Source organism: Solenopsis invicta, chromosome 7 (assembly GCF_016802725.1).
Source record: "Solenopsis invicta isolate M01_SB chromosome 7, UNIL_Sinv_3.0, whole genome shotgun sequence".
Taxonomy (NCBI): Eukaryota; Metazoa; Arthropoda; class Insecta; order Hymenoptera; family Formicidae; genus Solenopsis; species Solenopsis invicta.
This window is the reverse complement of record NC_052670.1, coordinates 14,961,798-14,976,399: the sequence shown is the minus strand read 5'-3', so window position 1 is coordinate 14,976,399 and position 14,602 is coordinate 14,961,798. Positions and strand designations below refer to the sequence as shown.

General features: G+C 33.2%; 1 protein-coding gene across 8 annotated transcripts in view; it reads right to left on the bottom strand.

Moving 5' to 3' along the window:
• The window catches only part of LOC105195148 (cysteine-rich motor neuron 1 protein), a 542,960-nt gene that overhangs the window by 514,358 nt on the left and 14,000 nt on the right, over positions 1 to 14,602 (bottom strand). For all 8 annotated transcript variants that reach the window (XM_039452145.1, XM_039452146.1, XM_039452148.1 and 5 more), the window contains one exon: positions 6,952 to 7,094. In XM_039452145.1, coding sequence (XP_039308079.1) covers positions 6,952 to 7,094 — 143 coding nt within the window. The remainder of the gene's footprint in view (positions 1 to 6,951; positions 7,095 to 14,602) is intronic.

Sequence of the window (14,602 nt, the reverse complement as noted above, 5' to 3'; positions counted from 1 at the left end):
TATTTTCACTTTGACATCATTATACAAATATTTGACGAGATATGCAAATTAAGGGGTGAAGCTCGTAAGAATGTTGATTCTTTTGTAAAGAGTCTTATTCTTCACCTTTAAAATGAGCTCAGAAAGAAGACGCTACCTCTATTTTTTTAAGAAAATATGAATTGTTGGAGGACGCGGATATATTATATGACCCATCAGATATGAAGGGGTTAATTGAAAAAATGTATCGGGTTTACATTCAAAATAATTATGATAATATTATGACAGTTTCATAATCTTGACAGAATCACGACATGAGGCTGTTGAAATGCATCCGACACAAAATTATTAAAATTGAAATGACGTTTGGATAGCTTCTACATGGCAGTTCGAACAACAATGTTACATCAGAGCGGAAGTATTAAATAAATATAATTAATTTGCTGCGACATGTATTGTTGCACTCAATGCAAATACCGAACGTGAAGCATCATAAATGTCAGGCATACATCGCTCTCGAAACAAGTGCATCCATTTTCGCGTGTCTGGCGCGTCATTGAAGCGTAAACGCCGCAAAACGAATTACCTCCACGTTCGTCTCCACGGATAGCGGAACAAAAGCTTCATCATTTGACGGAGAAACGCGGTTTAAACGCGAGCGCGGTGTAGAAATTTTGGAAATCGAGACGAGCCGCGAGCATTTCCAAGTCAAATCCTCCGTTAAACAGCCACCCCAGCCCCCTGTTTCAGCCACGCTGGCTAAACCTAGGCACGTCGTTGCCCAGATTCCGACTGGATGCGCGTCGCGCGCTCTAATCGAGCCTGAACACGCGCGGCGCAAAGCGCATCACGCAAAAGTGATATGCCGCTGCAGCCCGCACGCTGTTAATGCAGGTCAAATATTGACGCTTTCGTATTTTCGCCGTCCGTCAGTTTAAAGGATCGCCGGTGTGAGTCTAGCGGAGCGAAAATTCCTATGATTGTTGCGCCCCGCCGAATTGGCACGCTGCCAATTCAGGTAACGGCATATTTGACGCGATCGCTCTCTGCCGTAACCTGCTAATAAAATCCGAAATTGTAAACGCATCAGCATCTCTTTTCCGAGGCGCCTTTCGTTTCCGGTGATATTACAGCTGCCGATCACAATGGATCGAAACAATAACATTAATGGACATGGTCTAAAAAATTAGGTCGTGATTTTTTTATTCAAACCATGAAAAATATATTGTAGAACGATCAAACAAAACAAAAAAATATTTGAAAATAAATTGGACAAATGAGAATTAGTCGCTCTCGTTGGAGTGCAGAGATTCAATTATTACAAATTCAAAAATAAATTTTGCATTTAAGGATATTACATTTAAAAAATTACATGTTTCGAATCCATTTTGAGTCACCATCAGTGTACAAATAAAAAAGATGAGAAATTAACTAACTTTTTCTGAATTCTATAAAAAACAAATTGCATTTGCCCGGATAATCCACGAGCATGGTTATTACACTATGACATTCTTACTTCAAAGAGTTGTAGAAATTAAATATTACCGTTCATGAGATAATATCTCTTCATATTTGTGGTACAATAATTTACGGAGCGTCTATTGTCTATCATTCTTAATTGAGAATCATTTTAAATAATTCAATTAGAGCAAATGTTCAAAAGAAGACGTTAATTTTAACAATTCTTTTATTGTGAAGAATTAAATCTTCCAAATGTTTGGAAAATATCACTCGACATCGTTTGGTCACATTTAAAATATGAATATTGAGCTGCTATCATAAGACAAATGTCATGTCCACTGATCTCGAAATTTCGATCCACTGTGTGCCGCCGATAGAAATGTGTTGCACGAGTTTCGCGATGTATAATATAAAATTGTAACAATTGCATTTAGATATTTCGAGGACACATGTACACACACGTGCACATATACAATCAAAATTGATATTAATTTATTCAGAAACAGGTTATAATTGTGTAAATTTGCGATATCAATTTCAGTTTATAACTTATAATTAATGTTATTGTTGTAATAATATTAGATACATATACATATTTTGTTAAACTTATTATTATCATGTTGTTACATACATTATTACATTATATATTGGCATGCGAAGATTGACACTATTGCGATGTGTTTATTCTAATTTATATACACAATTATTTAATCAAATAATTGTAAAATTCAAGTGAGAACAATTAATATTTGTATTTCTACGATAATTAAACCCTTTTACACAAACAAAGCTACGATACTGAGAAGTTCAGCCTTTGAGAAGTAAGGTAGAACATTTTTCGTAGAAATATTTGGTCCTTAATTATCTCCTTTTCCAGTTTCTAAAATCGTCGTTTGACTTGGAAGTTTGGAAAATCTGAGTTATAACAAGTTCAAAAATCGCTCAATTAAATTCGCAAGCGGTGCGGGATCGTTCACTTTTAGATTCGCCAACACGATTCTGTTCAAAGCGTTAAAAACTTTCAAAGAGCTCAGAGGACATCGAGTCGATGGAAAAGATGAGGAAAAAGAAGGAAATATACGGACTCACGGTAATACTGAATGCTTGAAAAAACGCGCATCTACGACTCGATTATTCAATGAATTGGAAAAAGAAAGCAAACGTCCTGCTTCAGAGTAATTAATTATCAATAACACGCAAATTAAATAAAAAAAAAATCGCTAAACATTGTTCGTGCTTACGTTTAATACGACAAAACTAGGAGTTTTACATTAAAAAAAAAAAACTAAAAAAACTGTAGCAAAAACGACTTTGAATAATATGCAGAATATTGCAGTATTTTTATTAATCTATCTTTTAATGTAAATAGAATTGTACAAGTTTTTCAAAAGAAATTACAGTTTGGAGTTCTAAGTTCGTTCATTCTTCTATGATAATGGTAAATAACAGTAGAAATCGACACTCATGACTTATTGTTAGTCAATTTCCAAAATGTAAGAAAAAAATATTGCATGATACATGGCTTTAATTTGACGTTACTCTAATAAAGTTCACATTAACAGTAGAGGAATGTTGCTAATATTAGTATAGTCTTCCTAAAGCGACACCCCCTCGAAAACTAAACATTTTACTGTGTGATAAAAATTTGTTCTGCCTAAATAATTAAATGAAAACTCATAATTTATAGTTTTTTTCTATGTGAAATCTGTTAAAAACAAATTTTTAAAAAGCGAGAAAAAAATTTGCATAATTTTTTTTTTGCAAATTGCATAATTTAAACAATTACGAGTGTATTATTGATAGTATTAGAACATTTTATATGGTTGTAACTTCCTAAAACTGCTTTGTTTATATTTTTCTTTTTCATATTTTCCTCACAATGCAGTTTGAAATATAAAATTGCTGTATAGTGTAAACGTCTTTGAGAATAGACAATAATTATGAAATCTTCAAATTAATAGATGTTTATAAATTTTTCACATTTTCTTTAATATCTTAAATAAAAATAATAGAGTTCGCGACACAAATCTACTAATAAGGTATAAAAAAAACGTATAAAGTTTAATTCTAGTCTTTTAACTTTATAAGCGTTGGTGTTTAACGCACAAAAAATATTTTAATTATTTAGTTTATCAATTTATTTTATAGTTAACTGTTATTTCTACGGGGCCATTTCTTAATTCTGCTATTGCCTAGATTACCAATTTTGCGGTCCAATTACTTAAACGCTCTTTTCGGATTACGTTACAAAAACATTAATCATTACAAATACGAAACAGCATTAGAAAAACTGCTATACTATTTGATATAATAGATACTTTCTAGTTTGTTTTCATGTTTTCAAAGTTTTATTTTTAAATTTTATTTAAAAAATATTATTTGAAAACGAAGTGATATGCTAGGATAACTTTTCTCTATAGATTCGTTTATTTGTTTATTAAACCATTAAAAACACGAAAAGAGAAATTATTGTAAAATTTGTCACAACCTGCAAGTTATTAAAAAAAGTCACAAAAACGTTTGCAGCAATTAAATTTAATTTAATCGCAAACTTCAAGACTTGTGATCGAACAGTTGAAAATATATTACACATTTTCATCATAACTTTATAGTAGCTTTAATATTCTTCAGGAAAAATGAAATCATCTTATACGACTCGTACACGTGTCGCAAAGATTCAATATGCAAAGATTCAATATGCGGATACCAACACTAAACTAGCGTTTTCGCTATTGGATACTACTTCATAGCTGCTACATCTAAAACGGAGTCAATACTTGGCACATGCAAGGGCCACAGTGGAAAATTTCTAAGTGAAAAGTAATGTATTCACACAAACATGACTTTGCCTAAACTAACTTTTCCATTTGGTGGGCCCTATCCAAGTTTCAGAAACTGTGACGACGCGATCTTTTTCTCCGTGACCTAGACCGCGGTAACATTTTTTTTAATTCGGGCAAACGATGGAAGTTGCAGGAATAAAAACGACGTCGTCGATTTAAAGTGCTTTATTATGTCCAGGCACAAAAGTAGGAACACCTACCACGTTGTCTGATACACCGTACGGAATATTATCCACATGCACACTACGAACTCAAGTGTGTAATTTTTACACACTTGAGTGTGGAATTTTTACATGCAATTATTTTTTACACATTTAGACATGTAATTTACATTGATACGCATCTAAACGGGTACAAAGTACAAAAATTGCACGTTTTACACACTTGGATTTCCAGTGTAGTACTCGTTTCATGTAAATTAGAAGTATGGTATAGGCACCGCGGAATATTAACAGCACGAAATTTCATAGTTCGGAACTCGCTTTGGATTGATATTATTAGCATCGGCTTCGGAAACTGTTACATTAAACAAGTGTTGCATTCTCTAATTGTTATAAGATTGATAATAACTATTGATTTTATCATTACGTCGCTCCATATAACCGATGGCCTCGATTGTTCTACCTGACCTTGCCACGTATTGGAAAAGATAAAGTGAATGTAGCGTGCGTGATCCGGTACAACACAATAACCACCATACACGCAGAGAGAAAACTCCATGATAATGTTAATACTTCGTAGTAATCTATATATTAATAATATCTTACGGATAGAGATGTAAAAAAAAACATGTTTTTTTCATCAAAAAATATAAATATAGTTTTTTTTTTTTAGTAACTAACATGGAACGAGTTACGAATAGGTCATCAACAATTTGTGAATGTTGTGAACGGGAATCCGGAATCGATGTCTGTAGCACGAGTACTTTTATTTATCGATTGATCAATCGCATTAAGTATAAATGCAGTTTTAACAAAGCAACATTGAATTTATCCGTAATGCGATTGATCAATCAATTTAATTCATTTTGTATTTTAGAATATTGACGTGTAAAAATTTGTGACGTAAGACCACAAAAATTAGTTTACTTAAAGATATTCAAAAAACAAGTACAGGAAGAATATATCAGATTAAATGTATTTTGGTTTGTAGTGGCTCACATGTAAAATATATGTATAAAATAATCAGAAAATTAATTAAAGTTCTTTTTTTAATGCTCAAAAATTTCTATAAATAAGTACAAAGTTTTACTAAAAATAAAAATTTGTGAAACTCATTATTCTTTCGTCGTAGAAACTTTTTTTTCAACATATGTATTTAATTACCAAAATTAATAAAACTTTTTCAATTCTAGCATTTTCAGACTTTTGTAGCATTTTTTAAATTTGTGTAGAATTTTGTAGAATTTTTTCCGCCAGGGTCCGCTGCAAAGTGATCACGTCTAAGCAACTAGCATGATAAAACAGATTATATAAACTAATAAAACTAATGATAGGTGTAAACGTTAAATTTTCAATTTAAAATATTGACACAGTTATTATTAACAAAGTTATTATAGAAGTTGTAAATAGGGGGCCGTAATATCACTTTCTCCTCTATTAAATGTTAAAACAGGATATCCGCTAATATTGTTTCCGTTATAGTTGATCAATGTTAAAGTTCATCGTATGTTTAAAATCCGTAAAATAGTAACTGCATAATCATCATTCGTCACCCATGATTAGTTTCTCTCGTATCAAGCTATCCAATTATCTTCATGAATACCGCATAGCTCCACGGTCGAGTATAAACCGAAAGGGATGATGAAACAACATTCGCGATATAATCGTATCAACACGCACATACCCAGAAACATGTTACACAGAGATTTATTGTCGATTTTGCGCTTATTAAATTCGGACGACGTTACATTCTACTCGCGACAAAACAGCACCATATTATTTCTGTACATTTATCGCGAATATATACTGAGAAATATACGAATAATTCTCGTTGTCCCGGGGGTTACAATAAAACTGGCATATCACCGCTAAAAGAATGAATATTATCGTTTCGATTTAAATCGTGCCGGCATTGATATTTTAAATGTGCTTGAAATATAACAAAAAACTTCATAAAATCGAAAATTGCAAATGTTGTCTTTTCGTTTCAATATAACTTGATTTTAAAGTGAGAAAAGCGAAGTCTCCAACAAAAGTTTATTACTGTATATATTTCACCGTCGGTTTGCTGCCAATTGCGGCAGAGAGGGACGGTATCGTGTTTTCATTGGCATTTCTACACTGAAAGAATTGGAAGGAATGATTTTGTTGCTAATAAAGATATGAAAATAATTATGTTGGATAATTAAAATAATTGTACTGCACTGAAAAAAACGTATTCGATAACCATTATCAAATTTGATAACCCTATCAAATTTAGTAATAGTTACCAAATACTTTTTTCGGTGCAATGCGATTATTTTAATGATCCAACATAATTATTTCCATATCCGTATTTTCAACCAAATCGTTCTTTCATTGTATCGGTATTGTAATTGTGTTGCAAGAAACAATATGCACGTTCGTCTTTTGCGACGTAAGTAATTGCGTTTGATCTTCGTGGTAAAATCCTCTCAATCGTTCGGAGAAATCTCTATTTAAATAAAAATTCTCACGCGAATACTCACTCGTGCAGATGCCCTCGTCCATTTCTCGGCTGCGAGGCAGCAGATTCACGATTACACATTGCAGACCGACGGCGCAGGTTCCCGAAAAACCGAAGAGGCCGCCGCAAGCCTCGCCTTCCACACGCGCGCATACTTTGCAACACCTGCAGACACATAAAACTCAGTCAATCGTTTTGTGTATGTACGTATGGAGGCTATAGCTGCACGGAACACGCCCAGCACACAAATCAAGTCAGTTTACGCGCGTCAGGCAACTTAATTCAAGTTCATAAAATAACTTGAGCGAAAAGTTATAATTAGATCACTGCATAGCGTTTTCTTTTCGCGTGATAATGAGATTATTATACGTATCCGATGTTTCACGGATACGTTAATCTTCAAGCGTTTCCTCTCTCGAAATATTAAAGCGAGGGAATCATCTAGAAAGAGATTTTTAATTAATTCTTGCCTTCTATACAAATTTTACACACGTGAACAGAAACGAGAAAAGTTAGTTCCTACGCGATATAAACAAATGGTATTATTAACTCTCGTTGCTATTGTTGCTCGCCAGTAACGTATATCGGAAATATATTCAGCTCTCTCGGAATGCTTGGCCTCAGAATCACGGAGCCTCAAACTTGCTCCTTTTTTTCTATTGACGAGAAACGAATAATGGAAAATTGTTGCCAACGTATAAAACAACTGAGAGATAGACGAAACGAACAAGCGGCGGTTACATGCGCATAACGGCGAACCAGTTTATTTCGATTCGAATATACGGCCATTTGTTTTCTTGTAAGAAATCCTGCGGGCGACAAAGAGATACGAACGTTTTAAAGATATAAAGCGTTTTCTTTATAACAGCTTTATATCTTTCTTAAACTCGCAAAACGAAAGGATGCGATTTCGTCAGTATTTCTTTTCAGAAATGGCTAGGTGTTAGAACAATGATGCAAGCCCGTTAGTTTCGAACTGGTGTAAGCCTGATTATTGAAGTCGTCAAGGAATAAAAATTTTGAGTAATAGTTTGGCGAAAAATTTGTGTAAATATATTAGAATATAAATTTTAACCTTCATGAACTAGGTGAGATGTGACGTAGGGTCAGGTTGCCGAAATCGTACCACTTTTGACACAATGGCTTATAACTAAGAAATTATGGGATATTTTTAATTTTCTTACATCATTATAAAGTACATTTTTTCTTACATATTTTTTTTTTCAAAATTTTATGTATTGTCATAAATTTTTAAGTGACGATTTTTAAGAAACCTTTAAATAGTGCAATTTATGCAACCGGTCTCTTAAAATGCACCATAGATTATTCTTCCTATGGTAACACTTTTTCTATTAGATTCTTTTTTTTCGAACAAAAATGCGTTAAATAAACATATTTTATTAATATTAAAGATAAATACCGTAAACTAAATATAATTTCCATTAATGTCATTATTTCGATAAATTTTCAGTAATATTGCAATAACATTGCTATGTTATGACAATATTTGGTGTGATTGAGGAGATTAAAGCATTTTGTAAATCTTTATTTATTTAATTTACAAATAAGAACACAAAAAGTTATTTGAACTTTGTTAATCTAATTTTAATAATATTGTGATCATTACAAATTATCAAAATTTAAATTATTTGTTTTACCTTTTTTGCAATAAAGCTACGAAATGTATTAAAAAATAGCAATAAAGTTATGATTTTTCTATAAATATTAATAACAAAATTTCTATTGTTCTTAACTTGTTAAGTTCAATGAAGGATGATGATAATGTTATGTAGTTCCCAAATAATCCCACAAAAAATGTACAAGTATTGTGATTGAACTTATACGCGAGGTGGTGCGATTTAGGAGCCGGCGTGACATTGGCAACCTTACCCTAATATCCCAGAAAGATTTAAACTTTTATTACTTTTGTTTTTTTTTACTTCTTTTTTGTTTTCTTGTTTTAAAAAATTAATGAATTAATTTCTTTTTAATACTTTTAATTTTATGTTACACCTTAAGAGACAAGAATTAATGTTATGACAGTAGAATTATTGTTATACTAAATTAATTTATTTATGGTAAAGTACATCATGCGTAGCATAAGATAACGCCACATGGCTCGCCATGTTGATTTTTTCCATTTAGTTCGCCGAAGATTAAAACTTATAACTCTCTCTAGTAGTTTTTCGGCACCTCTTCTATCTAATTGTAAGAGAAAAAAAAATGATTACAACTGCCATAATTTATCATTTTTGTATTAACTATACATTTATAGTTGTTTTAACAATTTAAGAATACATCTAGCAGTGAACAGTTAAAAGTGACAGGCTCTTCTCATGGGTTTCTGGAAACCACTTTTCACATTATATGCCTTTACTTACTTTGACGGCGCCATCTCATACACTTTGACGACTGTAATGTTTAAATACTTTTAACCAGCTGTGTTTTATTACGGACACAAAACAAATTACAGTGGCGTCATTTGGGTCAGTGGCGGAATTCCGTATAATTACCTTGTTTGACGTTTTAATATTTTAAATATGTTTCAAATTTCATAAGAGTATACATATAGAAATATATATGATAACACTATTTGTAACAATTGTTATAATATTTAAAACTGTGAGGGCACGTTTAGCCTTTTTTTTTTAGCTAAAATCTTATTTACGCAAGATATCATCGTGAGATTCACAATCTGACGTGTAAATTCTCGTGTAGGTACGATGACACATTTGCATTTTTATTTTAAAGGAACTTGACTTGAATCGAGATGTAAGAAATTGAGAAGCTTCTACGTATTATGCAAGTGCATATCACTTTCGCGCGCGACACGTTCAGCAGCGCGGAGCATAGTCTTACGAAGTTCCAGGGGAGAAAAAAGAATAGGAGGAATTTCAAGGCGCAGCCTGCGGCGCACCGCACGGAAAATAATCTCGCGGAAAATTGTCAACTGCAACCAGGAATTTTATTACGCTGTCCCAGCAGCGGCAGTGAGGACGAGGGGTATCTTCTCCTTCTTCTATGTTCCCTGCCGCTTCTCGTGAAACAATCTACTTTCATATACCTTATAGAGTCCCGTACATTCTTATAAGACGCAAGAACACTTGTGGGGAACAAAGTAATATAATCAGGAGAATAAAAGTTGATATACAATAAAATACAATCACTGCTGAATTTTATATAATCAATGAATTGTTTTAATTCCGTTACGGATATACGTATATTATAGAATTATAAAACTTTAAATTTTTTAACAAAGTATTCACTCAAATTTCAAAAACAATTTCTAGAAAATTGCAAGTTTTTTTATGCGAAATTCCAGGTAAGATTAAAGAATATTTTAAAGCAGCTTTGAAATAAATTAATTTTATTATGACTAAATTTTTTTTACTCATACAATCACAAAGAAGTTAAGTTTTGAACATTAAATTAATGCAGCTTTGAAATAAATTTATTTAATTACGTTATTTTTTCTTTGAATGTTCTTTAATCATACGATCACAAACAAAAGTCTTTTAAGTTTTAAATATTAAATTTGAAAAGCAATAACGTTAGTTACAAATAAGGTCAAGTACAAGCAATTAAAACATTTTAATTAAAAAATAATAAACTTTCTAATATTACAAATTAGGATAATCCTTCTCAAATTTAATATTCAAAACTTAGTGACTTTTAAAAACCTTTTAATTCTCGTTCTTGACCGCTTATTATTTCTGCATTAATGCTTTGCAAAATACGAGCTGTAGAATCTTATTAATTGTTAATAAATTTGAGAAAGTAGTAAAAAGAATAATACGAACTAAATATGGCATACAATTATCTGTCGATCCACATTACGCGGATTTAACTTACAGAATTTGAAAGATAATTAAACACACAACGCCAATTTAAAACAATGTATCATCTTCAAAGAATCAATTTTATCAGTAAAAAAAACAAATAAAATTTAAATTTAAGAAAAATTCCAAAATTCCAAAAATTTTTTCAATACAATACCAATACAATATCATGATTTTTCAGAGTAAAAAAAAAAATTCCCTACGATTGCCCACATTTTGCAAGAATTCAAAATTCCGGATAAAATTTGTAAGATTTATTGTAAGAAACTACAGGAATATAGGTTCAGGATAATAACACACAAGCGGTTTAAAAATTAAGAAATTGTTTATTCGAACCAAGCGACTGTTCGCAAGGCTCGTCGAGTTACAAATACTGACTTAAAATTATGACCTGACAATTGCGAGTCAATTGTCGACCTCGTAAGCCCTTCGGCCCGGCAACCGAAGACAAAAAACAATCTGATAGTGCTGACCATAAGTGGCGAAAGCCTTGTTGCTCACAGTTGTGTAAAATAAAATTTGTAACTGCTTATACCATTAATATTTTAACATGCTACTTTCAATCCAAAAGATATATATTTAAATTCGAATTGATCAAACGGTGTCGTAAACGCCGTATGCTTAATGGATCCCATCGCCATATGGTAAAATTCGTTTTTGGGATCTAACTTCGTAAAATATTTCTTGCCCTGCAACGAATCAATTAAGTCTTCAATATTCGGCGATGGTAATTATCTCTTACTAGTAACTTATTCAGTTCGCGATAATCGATACATAATCGCAAATTTCCGCTTTTCTTCTGTACTAGCACGATCGGCGATGGGTATTCGGATTCATTAGACCTTATAATGCCTTTCTCCAACAACGAATCTAATAATTCTATTAGATTCGTTGTTGGAGAAAACGGAATGGGTAATTCTTTTTTTCCTATAAGAAGGCCTATAAAGAAAAAAATAAAATGGTTTCTTTTCCTTTAAACATAACTTAATCTCTCTTAATTAAAGGTTGATTTGACATTTTGCATTTAACATACTCTTCAACGAACAATTCTCTTACCGCCTTTTGTGTCTTTGTATCTATCTCTGAATTAATAATTAACTCTTCACCTGGAGCTTTTTCATCAATGTTAATAGTTAAAATTTCTCAAATAACATTTATTTTCTAAATTCTCAGACGACAACTTCTCTCTTCTAAGGAATTGCATTAAAATGTCTCTACCGATTACTACCACGCTTTCATCAGTTTTCCTGGCTTGATTAGCAATGGCGCGCATTTATGCTCCGTACTACCAAGAACCATTTTAACCATTACGCGTCCCTTTACCTCTAATACGCTATTATTTAATTCGTAATAATTTTTATTTTCCGACAACATCGACATAATTAAATTCGGAGATATAAAACTCTTTTTATAAAACTTATGGGACTGCTCATATCTAATAAAGTGTCGAGTCGACAACTTAACGCAAAACTTTTGTCCCCGCTACTTATCTACCCAGTAAACAGTTGCATAATAGCAATGTTAATAGAATAAAATCGGAAGTAACACGCAATATAACATGCGCGTTACATGTAATGTCCATGTTAGTTGTAATTTCCCACTCATAAGAAAAATAACAGTTACATAACAGTTGTATCATATTTGTTATACAGGAGTCATATTAATAATTCAGTTTTATAACAGTTATATTATTAAAATAAAATGTTTGTTATATAAACCTAATAAATGGCAGTTATATGACTGTTATAAGTTGTGATGTTGTAATATCAAGAATTCAATTTTACATAACTATAATATTGCTAGAATGTAAAAATTCGTTATATAACGTGACACACACAAATTATATAACTATTATTTTCTGTGTTTGCTGGGTAGTAATCTACTTCTCGACAAAAATCTCCCAGTTTCTCGTTGAACACGCCGTTGACATTGGCCTTCTTATCGTTTCTGCCCTGTGCAATCTTTCGCCCTGTGCCCTTGCTGTAGGCATTTAAAGCACGCTCCCCTCTCGCGCCTTGGTTTCGGACATTTAATGACAATATGTCCCAACTTATTACAGTTGAAGTACTTTGGTTCCTGTTTCCCGCCGACATCACTCTCGACTTTCCTTACCAATCCTACCTTTGCATGCCTCGCGCCAGATACCTTGTTTGACTTGTATAGCGTCTTCTGCTCTGATCCCAGCGTCACGTTCTCCATAGCCTTGATTAACGATTCTTTATCGCTAAATTCTTGTATTATTGCCTGATTCTGGATTGACTTGACAGGAATACCGTCGATTATATACTCCACTAGCACATCCTCCTTTATCGGAACCTTATTAGCCAGAATAATTTTTTTATGACAGTAGTCGCCATACTGCCACACTCTATTTTCAAATTCCTTCCGTAACGTGTACTTATTTTTTTGCAATCCATACATAGCTTCCATACGCATCAGTAACTCATCAAGCGTCAAGGAAAGATGTGACGGCACCGAATGAAACCATTCCATAGCATTACCTGTCAACTTCATTACCAACAATAACTTGGCCATATCATCATCCAACTGGTATATTTGTTTCACTGTTAACAGCTGTTCTTTCCAACACGAGTATGAACCTGTTTTTCCATCGAATAATGGTAGCATCTCTTTCAAATCCGTAACAGTAACCTCTACTATCGTCGCACTTGCACTTGTATCAGAAGTAGACTGTATCATCGAGCGTAGAAGCTCATTTTCTCGTCTCATGAGTTCGAGCTCCTTTTGTAACTTTCTCTCTCGATTCTTCAAATCACACTTTCGCTCCCTAGGAGTAGATGATCCCGCTGGTGACCCTGGCCTTCGTTCATTTGTTTCGGTCTCTTGAACCGTTGTCACATTTCCTGCTGCTTCTCCCGTCCCGCTCACTTCTGCATCAATGTCAATTATCCATTGACCGTACAGATCCGCTTCGTGCAGCCTCGAAATCAGCTCAGCTTTGTTGCCCGCGATATTCAAATTCATTTGCCTTAGCTTCTCTTTCATCACCGCTTCTGTAAATATGGTTGGATCCTTCATTCTGCCGCTTCGCTTAACTTTCGTTGTCTCTGATGATAATCGATAGTCTTGCGCGCTAACTTTACCGACCGCTACTTTATTGACTTATCAATTGGGATCCTAGCCAGCACACACACTTCTGTTTCCTTGCGGTGCTGTCTCAGAAATGCTTCCACGCTTTCTGCACTTTCGTTTTCACCCGACCACGTGTCTCGTCTTACATTTTACTCGAGCAAGCGACCGATCACTTCTCGAATCTTCATTACGTTGTAGGAACGTATTATTTCCTATTTCTTACTGTTTCGAGTCCCGATCAACTTTTGCTTACGAATTTCTTTGCGATCTTTGTCGTCCTGAGGCTTATCCTCATATATTACCTCAAAGTCTTAGCTTCTGATCCTCAAAGAATCAATTCAACCTTCTAATCTTCTATGTTCTTCATTTTTTATCTTCTCAACCTTCTTTATTCTTTATTCTTTATTATTCTTGATTCTTTATCATTCTTGATTCTTCATCCCACTTCTGGTTATTGTAAAGGTAAGAAACCACAGAAATATAGATTTATGCTTCAAGATGAGCGTACACAAGCGATTAGGAAATTAAGAAAATTATTCGAACCAAGCGACTGTTCGCAATGCTCGTCAAATACTGACAAATACTGACTTGAAATTTTGACCTGGCTCGCAACTGCCGACCTCATAAACCCTTCAACCCGACAATCGAAAACAAAGAACAATCTGATAGTGCCGAGCATAAGCGTGAAAAGCTCCGTTACTCACAGTTTTACAAAATAAAATTTATAACGCCCTTATGTCA